A 17,678-nucleotide genomic window follows, 5' to 3' on the forward strand; every position below is an offset into this window, starting at 1 on the left:
TGAACTGTTATCTCGTTTTACCTGCCTGCTGCTTTTTTATGTTGTACCAACATTTTATAATGAATGAGCAAACTTTTTCCTTTGAAACGTTGCTTGTTTGGAAATACGTTTTCCTCTGATACATTTGTCACAGGAAGAGACCTGCTCCACATTCATGAGCTCTTATTTATTAGGGTGCGAAAACAAGCAACTAATACTAGTTTAGCACTCTTGCTTTGTACACTCCAAAAGATTATACAGGATGCCGGTCCTCCCACTGTTTACAGATTCCCTATGGATTTATACTTCAGTGATCAAATGCATTTTTAGGGTGAAGAGTTTGGCTGCAGCTGTTCACCTGGTTGAGAGAGACAAAAGGAAAAAGAGCAAAAGAGTTAGACGAATAAAAGGGAATGAGAGGCACACTGGAATGTGTGGTACTGTAATTGCCTCCATGTGGTTCACATTTTTGCCTTTTTAAGACCTTGACTTTACCATGTTGTAAGTATAACAACACATGCAGGGTGCTAGCTGAGAAATACAGGGATGTGTTGTTGTATTATATACAAAAGAATATGTAGCTGACAGATTCTCATTGCTTTTGTTCAATGCTTAATTACTGATGTTTAACCCATGCACCTGAGACCTCTTAGAAGGTGTAAGGTGAAGGTTGGCACCTTGATGGTTTTTCAGTGCTGCATCGTAGTGCTTATACTTGATTTATATGATAGGTAAAGTGCATTCTCATTGTCAACTCATTGTGTTTGGCTTATTTTAGTAGAATAGTTTTCACCATGGGAACTGTTCAAGGCTCTGTTCTCTACAATCTCTACAATATGGTATGAATGTGTGGCATTTCCTCTCTCTCTCTCGCTCTATTTGTGTGTGTCTCTACTCTCACACACACTCTCTCTCTCTCTCTCTCTCTCTCTCTCTGTTTTGGACAAAATGGCATCTGATGGGGAGGATAAAAATGGGTAACATGCCAAAGCAATCAAACCCAATCTTTTTATAAATGAACAATGAATGTTTATTGTGGCGTACAGTTTGCTTTGCATATTCAGAAAGCACACCAATAAAGTGCTCTTTTTAAGTTTATTTTGAATACCTAGTACTTAAGGTATTTTGGGAATGTGACATAGCCTTGTTCTCTCTACTTTTCCGTTCCTCCACTGCAGCTCATCCAGCTGAACATTGCCTTAGTAGGGGGTATTTTATAATGGTTTGTATTGAGCTCTGTCTGTAAAACAGAAATTAACTCAAAAAGACTGGAAAAGGCTTTGTTCACAAGGTGGAGATGGAATTCTTCATGTCTCAGTAGATGCCAGCCTTCTGTTTAGGCAGGCGTCTCAACTGCCACTTTCAATTCTACAGCACTTCTTCAGAGTGAGACGACGTGGAAGGGCAGGGGGTGGGGCTGACAAGTGTTTTTTCTCTGTTATTTATTTATTTTATTTTTTTTGCAGAGCTTTGAAAATTTTCTTATTTAAAATATGTGGTAGCCACAGGACTATAACAAAACAAACAAAATTATTTCAGAGTGCATGAAATGATTGGAAGACCTACCTGCCTGTTTACCTACCCATATATAAACCATGACCTTATGACTTCCAACCGGAAAATCAAACCACAGGGTTTGGTTATAACTGTAATCAAATCCCACTGTTGGGCTAACTGTTGTAAAGATAAACAACAATGGTCTCAGATTACCGTTAAACAGCATCTACAGTCTTAGCAGTTCAGTACATTCTTGGCCATCTCTATGCGGGTATACTGCGTTTTGCACAGATGTGAGAAAGTGAGGATTAAGCTTTGAAAGTGTTGCATGGTCTTTCTTCATCTCAGTACAGAATATCCACAATGTTCACACACTGACAACAAGCCTGGTTGTGTTGTGTTTGAGGTTATTTTGATTTTCTGTTTTGAAGGCTTATGCGATGAGAACCTTTGGGATGTGTAGAGGAATGTTCTGCACTGTACTCTGCTTTTATTATTTTTTGTTCTTCATATTCTGTTTATTTGTATGTGTTCAATGATTACAGTAATTGGACTCGAGCCAAACCACACACCTAGTCTAGCTACTCTATGCCACAGAAACCTTCAGCAGTTTGAGGGATTACTCATATTACAGTCTAAAATAGTTAAATTGAGATATTTATTTTTAATTTAGTGTCTTTTTAGTGTTTCGCTTTCTCTCTAACCAGTTCCTGCTGTGAAGCACATGGCTGCTGAGTGTTGTCTTATCTAAATGGCTGGATCAGTATCTCTGCGTCTTGAGTTTACAATTAATTTTTTCTTTTTTACACTTGGGCTAAGAGTTGAATTCTGCAGTAGGACCTACTGGGAGACACACTTTCTCAGAATGTGGTACTTTATCTGATACTTGGAAGTTTTCAGGTGCAGACAAACATCAAATTTAATCAAGCTTTAGACAAAAATAGCTGCCCCACAACCAGGCTATAGGGCCCCTGTTAATAATTTACTACAAATAGTGTTGTAAAAATTTCCTGAAGCAAGTATTGTGGTAAAATGCCTCTAAATTAAAATTGAGTTTAAAGAGGTAGAAAAATTGCAACAAACAAACTACTAAACTGAAACATACTTGAATCAAATGCAGTTTTTTGAACAGGGAAAGCATTTAATTGACTTCTTTTTGTTGATGTCTTGTGCATTGGTCTGCTGGGGTTATTTGTTGTTAATAATTATCACGTAGTGTTGTAATGTGTGTAATATGAGTGAAAATGTTGGTTGTTGTTTAGGGCAGTAGTGATCATTTTTATTCATTTTTAAAAATAGGTAACATTTCAGTTTCTCTTTTCATAAAATAAACAAAGAACTTGCCACACAGGTAGAGCTTGAAGTGCAAAGACCAGCTGAAATGATGACTGCATGTGTATTTAATGGATTTGACCTGTTGGGTTAATCTGGGTAATTTAGAAACATATCATGCTTTGTGTATGGAAACTTTAAAATTATCGTGACAAGTGGCCTTAATGGCTCAAGTTCAGCCACACAGCATCAATTAGATGAGGAATTCTGAGAATCCGGCAGCTTGTTTCCCAGCATAAAAAATAGCAGGGAATAACTGTTCGGTCTAAATATTCGAGCATTCTTTCCACACTGGTCTGCCACAACTCACCAAATAGATTGTGAAGAGCTGTGAGAAATATCCCAGAATTCCTCCAACAAGGAAATTATCATAAAATACAATGTTATAGTCGTCATCATCGCCCGTTCACCATCACCTCCAACATCATCACACTTGTTAAAATGATCATGTGCTTTTCAACAGCTCTGTCTGGATTCTTACAAAAATGTTTCTTTTTGTTGTTTCCTCAGTGTGGGTAAGAGTGGAAAGATTACAAAGTTTGCATCATGTTTAAAGCAGTGCTGAAACTGAACAGAGAAGGAGGGAAAGGAAGCAAGATGGAGACAGGTATGTGTTGACAGGAAAGAATACAGCTGGATTTTGTATGTTTATGTGCTGGTGAAAGTTTGTAGTAATTTAATGCGATATATGGAAAATGTGCATTTTCTGTAACTGCTTATCCAGTTCAGGGTCATGGTGGGTCCTTAGCCTACCCAGAATCAGTGAGGGCAAGGCGGGAACACACCCTGGACTGGGTGCCACACACTCACAGAGTCACTCACACCTATGGACACACTGCATGGCCAATCCATATACCAACATAAGTTTTTGAACTGGGGGAGGAACCCCACATGGACATGGGAAGAACACACCAAACAAGGCAGTGCTCAAAACCACAACCCCAGAACCCTGGAGCTGTGTGACAGTGATACGACGTGTTGCGACTCCATGCCGTCTTTTTGTGCCATAATATTGTTCAGTATAACAAAAAGTACAGGGGTTGGACAATGAAAGTGAAACTGGTTTTAGACCACAATAATTTATTAGTATGGTGTAGGGCCTCCTCTTGCGGCCAATACAGCGTCAGTTCATCTTGGGAATGACATATACAAGTCCTGCACAGTGGTCAGAGGGATTTTAAGCCATTCTTCTTGCAGGATAGTGGCCAGGTCTCTACGTGATGCTGGTGGAGGAAAACGTTTCCTGACTCGCTCCTCCAAAACACCCCAAAGTGGCTCAATAATATTTAGATCTGGTGACTGTGCAGGCCATGGGAGATGTTCAACTTCACTTTCATGTTCATCAAACCAATCTTTCACCAGTCTTGCTGTGTCTATTGGTGCATTGTCGTCCTGATACACGGCACCGCCTTCAGGATACAATGTTTGAACCATTGGATGCACATGGTCTTACTGGTGCAATGAGCAGTTAATGAAGATTGGCCACCAGGCTGCTCCAATTTAGCCATGAACCCTCCCACACTACAATGACAGGTGTTTCAGTTTCATTGTCTAACCCCTTTATATGATTAGCCAGAAATAACCAAATATTATTGTGTTCCTGTTAGCAATAACATTTCTAATGCTAGCATTTACTGGGCTGAGCCATTTTTGTTTTGTTTTTGGTGGAATCAAGCCCTTAAATGCAGGTTTTTATCACGTTTGATATTTTAAAAATGATTATTAGTATAATGATTTAATATAGTGCTTTTCCTGACTTAAAAATAACAGGACTTTTCAGGAAATTATTGTTTTCTTTTTACTTTGTAAAAACTGAAAAAAATACAAAAATGGCTTTACAAAAGCTGTAAATGAATGAATAATGAATTTTATGTTAATAATGCTTTCATTGAACACCATTAATTCACCCATTCATGAATGAACTGTACTACTTCTACAAACAGCAGGAAAATATAAATGCTGCAGGATTTTGTCTTCAGAACCCTATAGAACTTTAGCTCTTTGTAGTCTTCCCTACTCTGCGATTATAATTCAGGTTCCAGCATGTCAGTATCGAATGAACTCATCACTAATAAAAACAACATATCTGACCTGCCCAAACAGCCACTGCTTATAGTGCCAGATTATACCCAGACACACCTACTGTTTTGTGTGGTGGCACGTGTATGACCGAAAGTTGACTAAAGTTTGAAAAGCAAAGACCTGGTCTAGACTTCTGTCATCCCATGATCTGAGATGACTCACTCAGCTCGCTCCGGAGACTCTGTGGCCTCTCTATGACTCATTGACTTTCTGAAAAGTAACAAACATATCCTCCTGGAGACACCAAATCCAATATAAATCAAATTCATAATGTTTATAAGGTATATACCATGTTAGGGCTCATGGTAATATTCTGATCGTAACAGATTCAGTGATTTGTACTGATGTCAATCATTAACATCATCAGTTCTACCTACGAATAGTGAAGGTCCTGTCCTAAACTTGACACAGCAATTCTTTAGGTACAGCCATTGAGTCCATCACATTGAAGTGGTCTCCTCCCGTCAATAAAATCCTCTTACCTGTCTGTGTCTTGCTCTTTTTACACTCCTACAGGCAGAGATTGCGTTGGCCTGTTTGTGTTGCAGTTAGAGGAATGACTAGTTTTGTTATGGCTTTGTTATGGCTGGCACAATTGTTATTTTAGTGTCACATGATAGTCGTTTCCACTGCAGGGTTTTGTCTGTAGGCGGTGAAACTACACAGGAATCATTTTACTTTAATTACCTTTTACATAATTAGCATAATTTAACTACCATATTACATAATACGTCATGCACTGGAAGTGTTCCAGTTCTGTTGTCCCATTGCTACAGCTGGAGATCCAGTCGTCTATTTGAATTGAGGTTAGTAACAAAATCCTCTTGGAAATAACAATGTTAATTAAATCAAATATACATGTTAGAAATACAAAAAAAGTCTCTTAGGACTGATAATAAGACTCTGGCCATGAAATATTCATAGAACCTTCTGTTCTCCAGGAAACTCTATAGATTATGGGCCAGTACTTCAGTTCCTCACTCCTGTTGCTAAGTACTGTATCAGTCTGACCTTGTGCTGTGATCTTTTTATTTATTTGATTTTAATTAAAATTTGGATTAAACCTCCAGTGTATGGGGTTAATATGAAATTTTAGGTTCAGATTCTAAAATAAGTATAGTACTGCTTTTATGCCAGGTAATTTTAATGGCCAGGTACAAAGGGCCACAGAAATAGAGCCATGGGATCTGCCTGTGTGAAGAATGCACTGTGGCCTTAGTATCATTGACTTCAGAAAATTTCAGAAAAACATGCACAGAAAACATATATTTTCTCCCCTGTTCCATGTAGTGTTCATAAAAAGAGAGGCAATTAGAACTTTGGTTGATGCTTTGCATGGTTATATGTTGTGATAATGATTACGAGCAATGTGTCATGCAGCACGTATTATGACTATTAATGGAACTGCAGGTGGCATGTACAGGAACAGCGCTTGTTGTTGCAAGAATGTGTTATTAGCATCTGTTGTATGAGAGAAACGAGAGATCTTTGAAAAAGTCGCTCCCGAAGTTCAGATTTGAACATGAATTTGCCATTTACCTTTAGGGCCTGCTGCTAGATGCATTTCGGCTTATGGAATTTGCATGGCATGGGGCCATATCATGTGAAAGTCAATGCTTTTGCCCTTTTTACTCTTAAAATGAGTTTTACTGTAATTTTGCATTTGTGTTGATGACCTGTATACTTCTGATTTAAATCTGTACTAGGTTAGTTTGAAAAATTGGTGGAGGTATCAGGTACAAGTTATCAAGCTAGTCTCTAAAATGTACTACTCCATGCCATGAGGAAAGACACCTGTATTTGTGTGATATCTTTTTCCTGGCTGGAGGCCTTGTAGAGTCTGTGATGCTCTCATTCCCATGGTCTCAGGCTTCAGGAATAATCTCTGAGCTCTGAGATTCTGGCTGATATTTGAGAGATGAGTGACTTCAGGTGAGCTCAGCATAGCATGCTGTGCTATAATCTTTAGGGAGTGTCTCTGCCTGCCTCTTACTCACAGAGTGGTTATTACTGGAGTGTGTAGGAGTTCTAGAGTTCGTCACAATTATTCTTTCACTTTTTGCTTATCTTTTTCTTGCTCCTTAAATCTTGGCCTCTCTGTGTTTGGTTTTCCTCGTCTAATTTTCACTGTCTGCCTGTCCATCTGTCTGTCTTGGTTTGCAAGTGTATTATTGTCAGAAACACACACACACACACACACACACAAACACATACACACTGAAATGCTATGATTATTACATCAGCAGAGACTTCAAAGTGCTACTCTGGCCAAGCCAATGTTTTTTTTGAGGCCTTCAAATATTCTTTTTCATTCCATTTGTTATACACAACGTCTTTGTCAGTTTTGACTCTGGTATTGACTTTTCTTTTGTATTACAAAATAAGACATTAAATCAAAATATGTTCTTGAAAAAAAGCTATAGCCAGGTCCTTCTCATGTCAGTTTACATCCAGTATTTTGTCACGCTAAGAATTTTACTAAGAACAAATGCTACTCTGCCCACCACAATGTTAAGTCTGTTAGCCCATGTGCTTTATCTGTACAACCCTGTTAACTGCTGCCAATTGTTATTATTTTATTTTATTTTATTTTTTGGAAGGGAGATGAAACAAATACATGTGTAGAGTTGTATGCTTGACACACTGTTTGGAGGAAAACATTTATTTTATTATTATTTTTTTACTTCATTATAGCATTTCAGTGTAGTTTTTATGATATTTGAACTACAAAAATCTCTTAATTTGATAATTTTTCAGAGAACAAGTTTACATCAAACAAAAGCTTGGATACAAGCTTTAACTGAGAAAATTGCAGACATATATTACATATTTTAATATACATTTATTAAAATAGTTATGATATGATATATTTGACCTGTTGCCCACACTTAATACTTATTACACACTTAAGGCCCATTCTCAATGAAAATACTGCACTTTACAGCATGCAGTGGACACATCCATTGCAAGTGAATAGTAGCAGAATGGTGTGGAATGCAACAGCCCTGATAATCTCCATTTGTGTAGTGTGACAGCTAGGTGTGAATTCCAGTGCTGTCAGCACAATGTGTTCAAATGGGTCTTTGATATGGTTCTGCATTTTGGATAAACTAAGTGATTCATCCTGTCAACAATTCAAAAATTGTTTCCAACTTAATCTTTCTGTTTTAGATGTGGTATTGTTGTTAGTGAGTAATGTGTTATTTTATTTAATGAGTTTCCATATCAAAATGGAAAAGCTATCTAGTTTTTACATATTTATATTCTTAAAATGCAATCAGTTATTTTTCTTCTGTTAATAAACAATTTATCTTTTATTTTAGGCAAGACAAGTTTACTTAAAGAGCACCTTTTGCAAACAATGGCAATTCAAAGTGCTTTACAGAGCGATGCAGTAGAAGAATTAAAAATATATAAGATAATAAAAACAATTAAAAAGGTATAGAGTTAAAACAGAATATATAAAAAAGTAGGATTTAAAACAACATATTTTAAGTAATTATATTCATTTTTGCTTAAAACACCGGCACCATATTCCTTTTCACAATAATGAGTACTTTTCCACATTCTTGCATGTATACAACATTGAGAATGTTTTAATTAAGGTGATATGGATTATTTATTTATTATTATTATTATTATTATTTATTTTTTTTTAAAGAATCAATACTTATATTTCAATATACATTATTTACAGCTTCTACCACTGATGTTCACCACCCCATATTCTCTGTGGAATGAATGTGAAAACTAAGTGTGTGATGGACATTTCAGAAACACTATATCTGAGGGTTGCTCTCACCATCAATGCCCAATTTTTCCTGTTGAGAGATTCTGTGTTTTACACTAGAAGGGCCAAGGGACAGTCATGTGACCACTGTGAGTAACTCTTGGCTTTGGAATTGTTCTTTTGAGTGCAGCCTTTTTTGAGATGGATTTTACACTTTATAAATGTTGTTGTGATGTGACGCAGTTGGCCACTGTAGAAGGGTGTTTTTGAATATCACCAAATCCTGTAACTTCCATTTCAAATTAAAAGCCCTTGGCATGTCATTTCAAAAAATTCCAAAGCAGCAGCAGTTCTCTCCGTTAGATTCTAAGCTGTTTATTGGCATGCAAACAGATGGTTACTTTGCCTTATCAAGTGTGAAATAAAAAACAAAAATGTACATAAGCAGAACTGTGATTTTGCTACGAAATTATAGGTAAAATATAAAAACTAGTTTACACTAAAATATGTCTTTGTTACTACAGAGAAAGTTAATGAAGACATATAAAAAGGTGGTGGTTTTATTTCTAAAATATTACATAGACTATCAGAAAAACTGTCATTGTGGTGGTACCCTTAAAGGTACGTATTCTTTGCTTTTTTAGGGAACACAATTGTACCTTATTCTATAATAATTGGACTACAACTGTTCTTTAAAACCACTGTTGTAGATGTATGTTTAAAAGTACATTGTTTGTACCTTTTTAATGATAAAATACCTCTACCGTACATTTATTTTTTTCTGAGTGTGTAGTTTTATAGGAGGAGGTTTCATAGACTTGGCAGATTTATTTTGCAGACGTCAGTGAAAATCACAGCAGAGAAACACTTCCGAAAACCATTGTCCTTCTATACAGTTGTTTGTGGAATTCACAAATGCAAGGAAAAACTCTATTGTGTAAAGGGAAATCATATATAAACAGGATCCAGAAAACCTGCCACGTTCTCTGAGTCCAGGCTTGTTTAAGATGCACTGAGATGAAGTGGAAAAGTGTCCTGTGGTGAGACTAAACAAAATGTGAAATTCTATTTGAAAAGCGTGGATGACACCTCCTCCGGTCTAAAGAGGAGAGGGACCATTTGAACACATTTAAAAAGCCAGCCTTCATGATGACACATGGCATGGACGACTTGCACATCTGCGAACAGTAAATACAGGTTCTGGAGCAACATCCTGCCGTTCAGATAAAATAATATTGTATTATAATAGTATAGGAAAGGTGCTACTTCAGATTCATTAAAAATATTTGGTGCATTATAAAATGAAAAATACTATTACAGAAACCCAAAGTGTTGAGTTTTTAAAATCCTATATCATGCAAGAATGGTAATATGCACCCAACATTCACAAAGACAAAAAAGCATGTTAAGATTTGATAAAAAGTGGAAATAAATATACAGTGTTTGTGTAGTACAAGAAACAATATAAATAAATAAATAAATAAACAAAACAAGCAAAAAAAAAAAAAAGTCGAATTTCTGCAACATCTCTACATTGTGAAAGTCATAGAGCTCAGGCAGTGTTTATAAGAATAAATTAGGGATTCCAAATTAATTTCTTCCCCCTTTTTTAGTTTATTATTTTTTAATTTTTTTTTTAAACACCATGTCTTTAATACCAAACTGAGAGTACCAACCCTGTCATCTAACCGAGAACAGTGAGTGTTACCAGCAGAATCCTCAGAGACCAAAATGGTATGTTAGCCAGCCACTAATTAGTAGTAAAATGTTTCTCTAGCTTTCACGGTGTTATCTTAATTTCTCAAACATATTCATCCTCAGTCTAAGTTGTTGTGGCTTTTTTATATAAACAGGTCAGTGAAGTCTGGTCCACTTTAGATTTGTTTTCATCTTGTGATAATGAGCAGATTTAGGTTCTTTTAACAGCTGAAACTTGCTTGTTCTCTCTTATATCCGTGTGTGCTTTCTCCAAACAATTAATTCGTAAATGTATTATTTTGGGCGGAACGGTGGCGCAGCAGGTAGTGTCGCAGTCGCACAGCTCCTGTGATCTGGATGTCATGGGTTCATGTCCTGCTCCGGGTGACTGTCTTTGAGTAGTATGGTGTGTTCTACTTGTGTCTTGGTTGGGATTTCCTTTTGGTGCTCCGGTTTCTTCCCACAGTCTAAAAACACATGTCGGTAGGTGGATTGACGACTGGGAACATTCTGGGATTTCCATTCCAATTGGATGGTTTTGTGGCCAGAAAACAGAATGAAATTCTTCTCTTTCTATGATGCTCTAAAGTTGATAGACTTGTTTGTTTCCAGTACTGATATGAGAGAGAGAGTGGTCATTTTTATTTATTAATATTTTGGCTGATGCTATCTGGATTGATAGTCTTTGGTTTACCCCTTTTTATTCCAAACACACATTCTGCAGTACACCTGAGATTCCGGGTCATGTTGACAAAAAATTAATTTCCTTCTAACCACTGTGCCATAAACACAGAAAGTTGATATCATTGTCCTTCTCGCGTAATATCTGAGACCAAAATCCTTCTGTTCCAGCTTCCCTTTAATCTGCACATGGCATTCATTGTCAGCACAAACCATTTGGTGAAATATTAAACAGCCAGAGAAAACCAAGCTGTTCAGGCATCCTGTTTTTCTGGTTCACTTTCTCCTCAGCAGTTCCTTCCATTCCCACTGCTTTCTCCTCCCTTTGTGTCAATTGCTGCCTGCAAACAAGACCTGTTTTTTCTGAATTCTACATTCTCCAGTTTATTGCACTAAATAGGACTCTTCCTATACTGCAGAGATATTCACGATAAACACAATGCTCATTTTAACGTTTGCTTCTCTTACTAAGTGCCTTTTATATTTCATTAATCATTTATTACAACAAGAAGTTGTCATGAAGATTTTGTACAGTATGGTAGCATGTAGGGTACCTCATTGGTTGAACGTTTCGTACCATGGGTTGGACCAAGGTCGACCCAGTCAGCCATAGTTAATTCCCAGCATGCAAGTTAACATACACAGAAACGGTGTTCCACATGAACAAAAACTATACATCCATCCAAGACCTTATCTTCTAGTCCTTCATAACAGATAATGGGTGGAGAGTTATTATACTGATATTATATACTATTTAATGGTAACCTCATGAGTATAAAATGCATTGGTATTTTGCAAAAACCTGCTTCCAGAAATTTCTCTCCTCTGAGGGATCCTTTAGGTCTTTTTGTAGATTTGAGCATGATGAGTCTTTTAGCAGCTGAGTTTATCCTCATAATTGAAGCATATATTGCATCATTAAATGTCTCCTCCAGCACATCCATTCTCGAGAAATCCAGTGAAAAATCTTTTACTCTGGGATATGATTGAATATTAACCCACATGTCAATTAATATAACCAGGGGTTATTTGTACTGTTCAGCGCACTCTGGGGAAAACAACTGAATAAAACTACTGATATATTCAGGTAATAATTACATTGTCCCCAGGTAAAACTAATCCTGTCTGAATTGGGCTTTAGTCAAACATCTTAGTCACATCCTTTTGTCTAGGCCCTTAGAAATGTGCTCACGTTACAGAACAACTACAGCACTTATGAGTACTAACAGAGCAACATGACACACAATAGCAAGTGTGAGGAACATTGTCATGCTTTACAGGCCTATGTTACACTCGATTTTTTTTAAATGCCAAAGGCCACATGTGCCATTGTAAATCTGTAAACTTGTTTATTGGACACAACCTATTCACTGCTCTGCTGTTGACTATGGCTGTATTTACACATTTCAGCTAAAACATCACAATTAATATCCAGTGTAAGAGTTCTTACCGATGTAGGACATACCTACTGTTGTCATGCATTTGGAGAAAGGAAATAATGAATCTTATTGCGTTACTCATTTCAAAGCTGAATTTAGGATCAGAAAACAAATGTTATACTGGTTAATGACCGTAGCGTATTCCTCATCATAATGTCTTATGTAGAAGCCATGTTTTGGAAGACCTTAAATAATAAATGTGTTGAGGCTCTCTCATGTCATGGAAAGAGATGTTATTTCCAGCGTATATTTCTGTTATCCTTTTCCATAAGCAATTTGGCTATTTTAAATAATTTAATTGTAAATTTAGTGGATTGCCGACTCAAAAGTGTCCGTAGGTGTGAGTGAATGTGTGTGTGTGTCTGTGTTGCCCTGTGAAGGACTGGCGCCCCCTCCAGGGTGTATTCCCGCCTTACGACCAATGATTCCAGGTAGGCTCTGGACCCACCGCGACCCTGAACTCGATAAGCGCTCACAGATAATGAATGAATTAATTATCATTTATTTTATGCTTGTTTGCCAAACACAGACAATGAAACAACGAATAAGTTGACCCACCCACAGGGTCCTTGCGGTGGTAGTTTCTTGCTTCCTAGTTTCTGGTCCGCCGTGGCAATCAGCCTCTTTCTAAGGTGGAATGGAACTTGTCAGTCAACAGCCATTCATCCAGCATTTTTCATTCCACTGATATTTTCAGACCTTATTAACTCTGACCAAAGTGACTAGGCCCTTTATCCTTCTTCATTAATAGTTTTCTTCTCTGCAGCTTTTCTTATCACACTGTTCTTCACACTGAATTGCCTAAGGTGTTTTCATAATTGATGCTCCATGGAGGGTGGACACTTATTTTCCTTTTTATATTCATCTTACTTTCTTGTCAAATATTTGTTCAGTGAATATGTTCTGTCTGGCAGCTGTGAACACACAAAATATGTTTCAGAAAGGACTGAGCTGTTTCTGTTTTAAAGGAGTGTGTTGTCATAATAATCCACATGTCAGTACATCCAGAGATTGAGATTAGCATTAATATTTACTGAATTTGTGTGAATGTGTTTAAAGTGGCAGTTTTTAAGTTTGTTGCACATCTCTCTTTCAAACAATACTTCCCAGCTTAGTGGAATGGCATAGTGTGTGTATGAATCTTTTTAACCTAAACATTTTTAAGAAAAACTTTCCACAACATACAATTTAACTTAAGCTACATAATTTATTCTTGTCTTTGTGAAAAAATGTAAATGTTTAAAGGAACACTACGTAATATTTTACCTTAAAATTGATCAATAATAGAAACAACAGCACTCCAGAAACTGCACCTACCACCTACCAACGTTTTTTACTCTGGGAGGAAACCGGAGCACCCGGAGGAAACCCACTCAGACACAGGGAGAACACACCACACTCCTCACAGACAGTCACCCGGAGGAAACCCACTCAGACACAGGGAGAACACACCACACTCCTCACAGACAGTCACCCGGAGGAAACCCACGTGGACACGGGGAGAACACACCACACTCCGCACAGACAGTCACCCGGAGCAGGACTTGAACCCACAACCCCTGGAGCTGTGTGACTGCGACACTACCTGCTGCGCCACCCTGTTGCCCTGCCAATAAATTAAGAAAGTAACAATACAACTACTACTACTACTATGATGATGACTACCACCAATAATAAAAATAGTAATAATATTTCAGGAAGATGGGATGCTTTTAAGTGAATGAATAATACAAAATGAATAACTAATTTTTTAACTAAAAATACAAAGCACAAAGAGGCAACAGTTAACTGGGCATTACTGCTGTCTCATGCCCAAACACACACACACACATACATCCTGAGGTTTGAAAATGCATTCAGTCTTTTCAGGTGTGTCCACACTAGAGTCACCCTATAACTCTCATGTTTTCAGACAGGCAAAATAAAGGCACAATGTATCTGGCCTGCTCTGTGTTTACAAGACCTTAGTACATAACAGACCTCAGAATCATTAGTTCTATTTAACTCTCACTTTTCTCTCCCTACAGTGTCTTTCTCTCTTCCCCTGCGTCTCAAATGAGAGAATATTATTTTGTTGAGTTTATCAAAAGCATGTCAGTTTCAGAAATGTTTTGTATAGTTTAAATGGGATCATGTAACCATTATATCGTCATGGTTATGAAATCCAATAATGCAAGGGCACTTCGATAAATACAAGGAGAAAACTTTACAGTATCTGATCTCAGTCTCCTGAACTTTAGCCTAAATTATGCTCCCTCTATTACTCTAAACATACATACAGTCAAATAAATGGAAAATAATCCATTTAAATCCATTTAAAACAGACTGTGATTATGGGCTGTCCTCTGGAGAGCTGATACTAGTTCACATAATCACATAATTTTGACATTTCTTTATCTGGAGTCTATGTATTTCTTCACACAAAGGTTTGTTATTTATCGAAAAGTGGTGATTGATTTACTCACAGTTTTAGATAACCATTAGCTGTTAATGAATTTTCTAGTTTACAGGTGGTCAACAGAATGACAGAACTGGTGCTGGTCAAACGCTGGTGTCCATGACCTTGCAAATGCTTGTGTAATGAGTAAAAAAAGGCAAAATACAGGATAAGCTCTGTAATACTGTAAATGCTACCAGAATGAAATGGTGAGAACCAAGTGATCTCATTCTCATGCCATGTTACACCGAGAGCTGGGTTAGAACAGGTTATCAGTGTTTTTAGACTTCAGTGTTGTGGAGAATTGGTGTTATTTTGTTGACTGATTGAGCATAGTTCATAGTAAGTACGGTTTGTGTGACCAATATTAAAACTAAAATTTTTAATGTTTTGCAGTTTCAGGTTCTTATTGACTCTCAGTTTGTGTAGCTTTTTTTCTGATGTGTCTGAACACTGAACAGAAATTTTGCTGATTTGTCAGTTTTTGATCTTGCAGAATTTCAAATTGTTCAGGGAAGGATAATGACAATGGACAGTTCTCTCATAGATGCTTTAACAGCAGCTTTTCATGATTAGGTAACCTCTAAGAAAATCAAAATGGACATTATTATACTTTAGCACTGATTATGAAAGGTTTTATTTGATGAAGGATATTAATAAGACATTTTCTGAATCTGTGAGGCTCCATTAAATCCACTGAAGACTGATTATAACTTTTTTTTATTCACCTGCCTCATTTTTTTACAGGATGAATCAAAAGTTGCGAACGACCTTTTATTTCTTTGACATGACCACCTTCCCATGGGGAGGACTTGCCATTGGGAATACTTGCAGCATTCAAGATGGCAGCCATATTCTGGTCAAAGCCTAGCAACTTTTGACTCACCTTGTATATCATAACTCTGCATCATTTATACAGTATGTCCATGTATATTTTTGTGTGTTCGTAGTTAACTGTCATAGGTCTCTAGAATACATAGTGTTGTGGAAATTGGGTCTTTAATAGAGTTGTATTTAGTTTGGCAGTAGAGATTTTAAGCATTCTGCTTAGATTTTGAGTGATTATTGCTTTTTGTAAGATATTAACGGTTTACAAATTAATGTTTATAAGGCCTGATTGTATCCACATATTTTTATATTTGTTGTCGTGTGTGTGTGTGTGTGTGTGTGTGTGTGTGTGTGTGTGGGCCTGAAGAAGTGATGGAGTTCATCCTGCTGATGTTGATATTACTAAGTAATAGTGTTTCCGAGAGCACTTTAGAATTGTTCTGCCTCCTTGCCTGAGTATCTCCACACACAGCACTGGACTTTTGTTTTGTGAGCGAGCAAATATAAGCTTTAAGGAATACTATGTAAGAATTATGTGGAAATTTGTCTCCTTTGCTCCCCTACCTGTTGTCAAGTATAGTTCATGTTCACAGTACTGCCATGAAGTCTCGCACATAGACCCATCTCTCTCTCTCTCTCAACACTTTTTGCTTCAGCCTCTACCATAATGTCAGTACCAGGAAAACCACACTAGATTTTTCTTGTAGTGAGCTAAACACTCTTGAGTCATAAAGCGTTACGCAGTTTATTCGAGAGTTTTCCACCCTGTCATTCTCAAGTTGCATAGCCATGTTTTTAGAGGACCTGCCCGACACAGTAGGGAGAGAGGCACTATTCTCTCTATTACATATCAGAGGAGCATCACAAGTCTTTTTAAGGTAAAAGTAATACATGGTCTTCCTTTAAAGCCATATACAGCCTTCTGCATTCATTTGACAGGCCCCTTTAACTGCCAAGGGCGTAGATTTGGGTAGAGACATGTCTCTATACCAATCTAGTGACTACTGATTTGTACCTAGCAATCATTTTGGACGAAATTTACAATACAGCGGTCCGTCAGAGTCTAGTCTATGTGGTGCAAACAGTTAAGATCTCGTTCTCTACTCAGAGTCCCGCCTCACGAACCCTCACCACTAACAGGATTGTTTTTGCCATTTCTTCTGAACATGAGAGGCTGTGGCTGTAAGGAGACAAAGCGCTGTAAACGCGTGGCTGAGTCAGAGACGCCGCCCACACCGCGTGTCGTATTGATTAAGGGACAGTGCCATCAGCTACGATGGTGTTTTAAAGCCACTTGAATCCACCTTTTTTGGAGGTTTAATATGTGCGCACACACGTGTACCATAAACTCAATGTAGATGCACCATGGAACAAATTACCGTACTCCACAATGACTTTACATTTTCAAAAAAAAAAAACAAAAAAAAAAACTAGAAAGAGAAAATTAAAAAATGACTTTAACTTCAAAAGTTGAAAATCTGAAAAACTATGAGCTGACATTTTTGATTTAAAAAGTTTAAGGACACCTGTTTCTGAACGGCTGCTGCTGTCTCTTGAGGAATTGACATTATCTGCAATTCCCCTCAGCTAAGGAGAAAATGCCCCCCTCTGTTTCTAATTTTAACCCACTGCCTCTTGATTTTGAATCCTTTGCAGGGAAGCTTGATCCCTCCTCTATTTAGTATAATTTGTGTGGTTTTATTTAAAATCCTGTAAATTGCTTCCTGTGTTCAGGCTTTGAAAATCTCCTTGTATTGAAAAAACCTGCTGTTCTGAACATAACAGGGTTTTGCCTGGTTGTTGCATCATCAATATAAGAAAAACAGCTCTTATTTCAAGATGGCAGCACATCATGTTGCAGCAGCAGAGCACTCCCTTCAACAAAGCTATATCTATAAGTTAGTTAAAAATACTTGCAGAAACAGCCAGGCATAAAGGCTTTAGTTTTTTTTTAATTTATAATTTGCTAAAAGCC

General features: G+C 37.3%; 1 protein-coding gene across 2 annotated transcripts in view; it reads left to right on the plus strand.

Annotated features, from left to right (window-relative positions):
- tanc1b (tetratricopeptide repeat, ankyrin repeat and coiled-coil containing 1b) overlaps positions 1 to 17,678 on the plus strand; it is a 128,387-nt gene that overhangs the window by 11,656 nt on the left and 99,053 nt on the right. For both annotated transcript variants that reach the window (XM_066686170.1, XM_066686171.1), the window contains exon 2: positions 3,319 to 3,415. In XM_066686170.1, the coding sequence (XP_066542267.1) occupies positions 3,355 to 3,415 (61 nt within the window). In that variant the 5' untranslated portion in view covers positions 3,319 to 3,354. The remainder of the gene's footprint in view (positions 1 to 3,318; positions 3,416 to 17,678) is intronic.

This window comes from Hoplias malabaricus, chromosome 12 (assembly GCF_029633855.1).
Source record: "Hoplias malabaricus isolate fHopMal1 chromosome 12, fHopMal1.hap1, whole genome shotgun sequence".
Taxonomy (NCBI): Eukaryota; Metazoa; Chordata; class Actinopteri; order Characiformes; family Erythrinidae; genus Hoplias; species Hoplias malabaricus.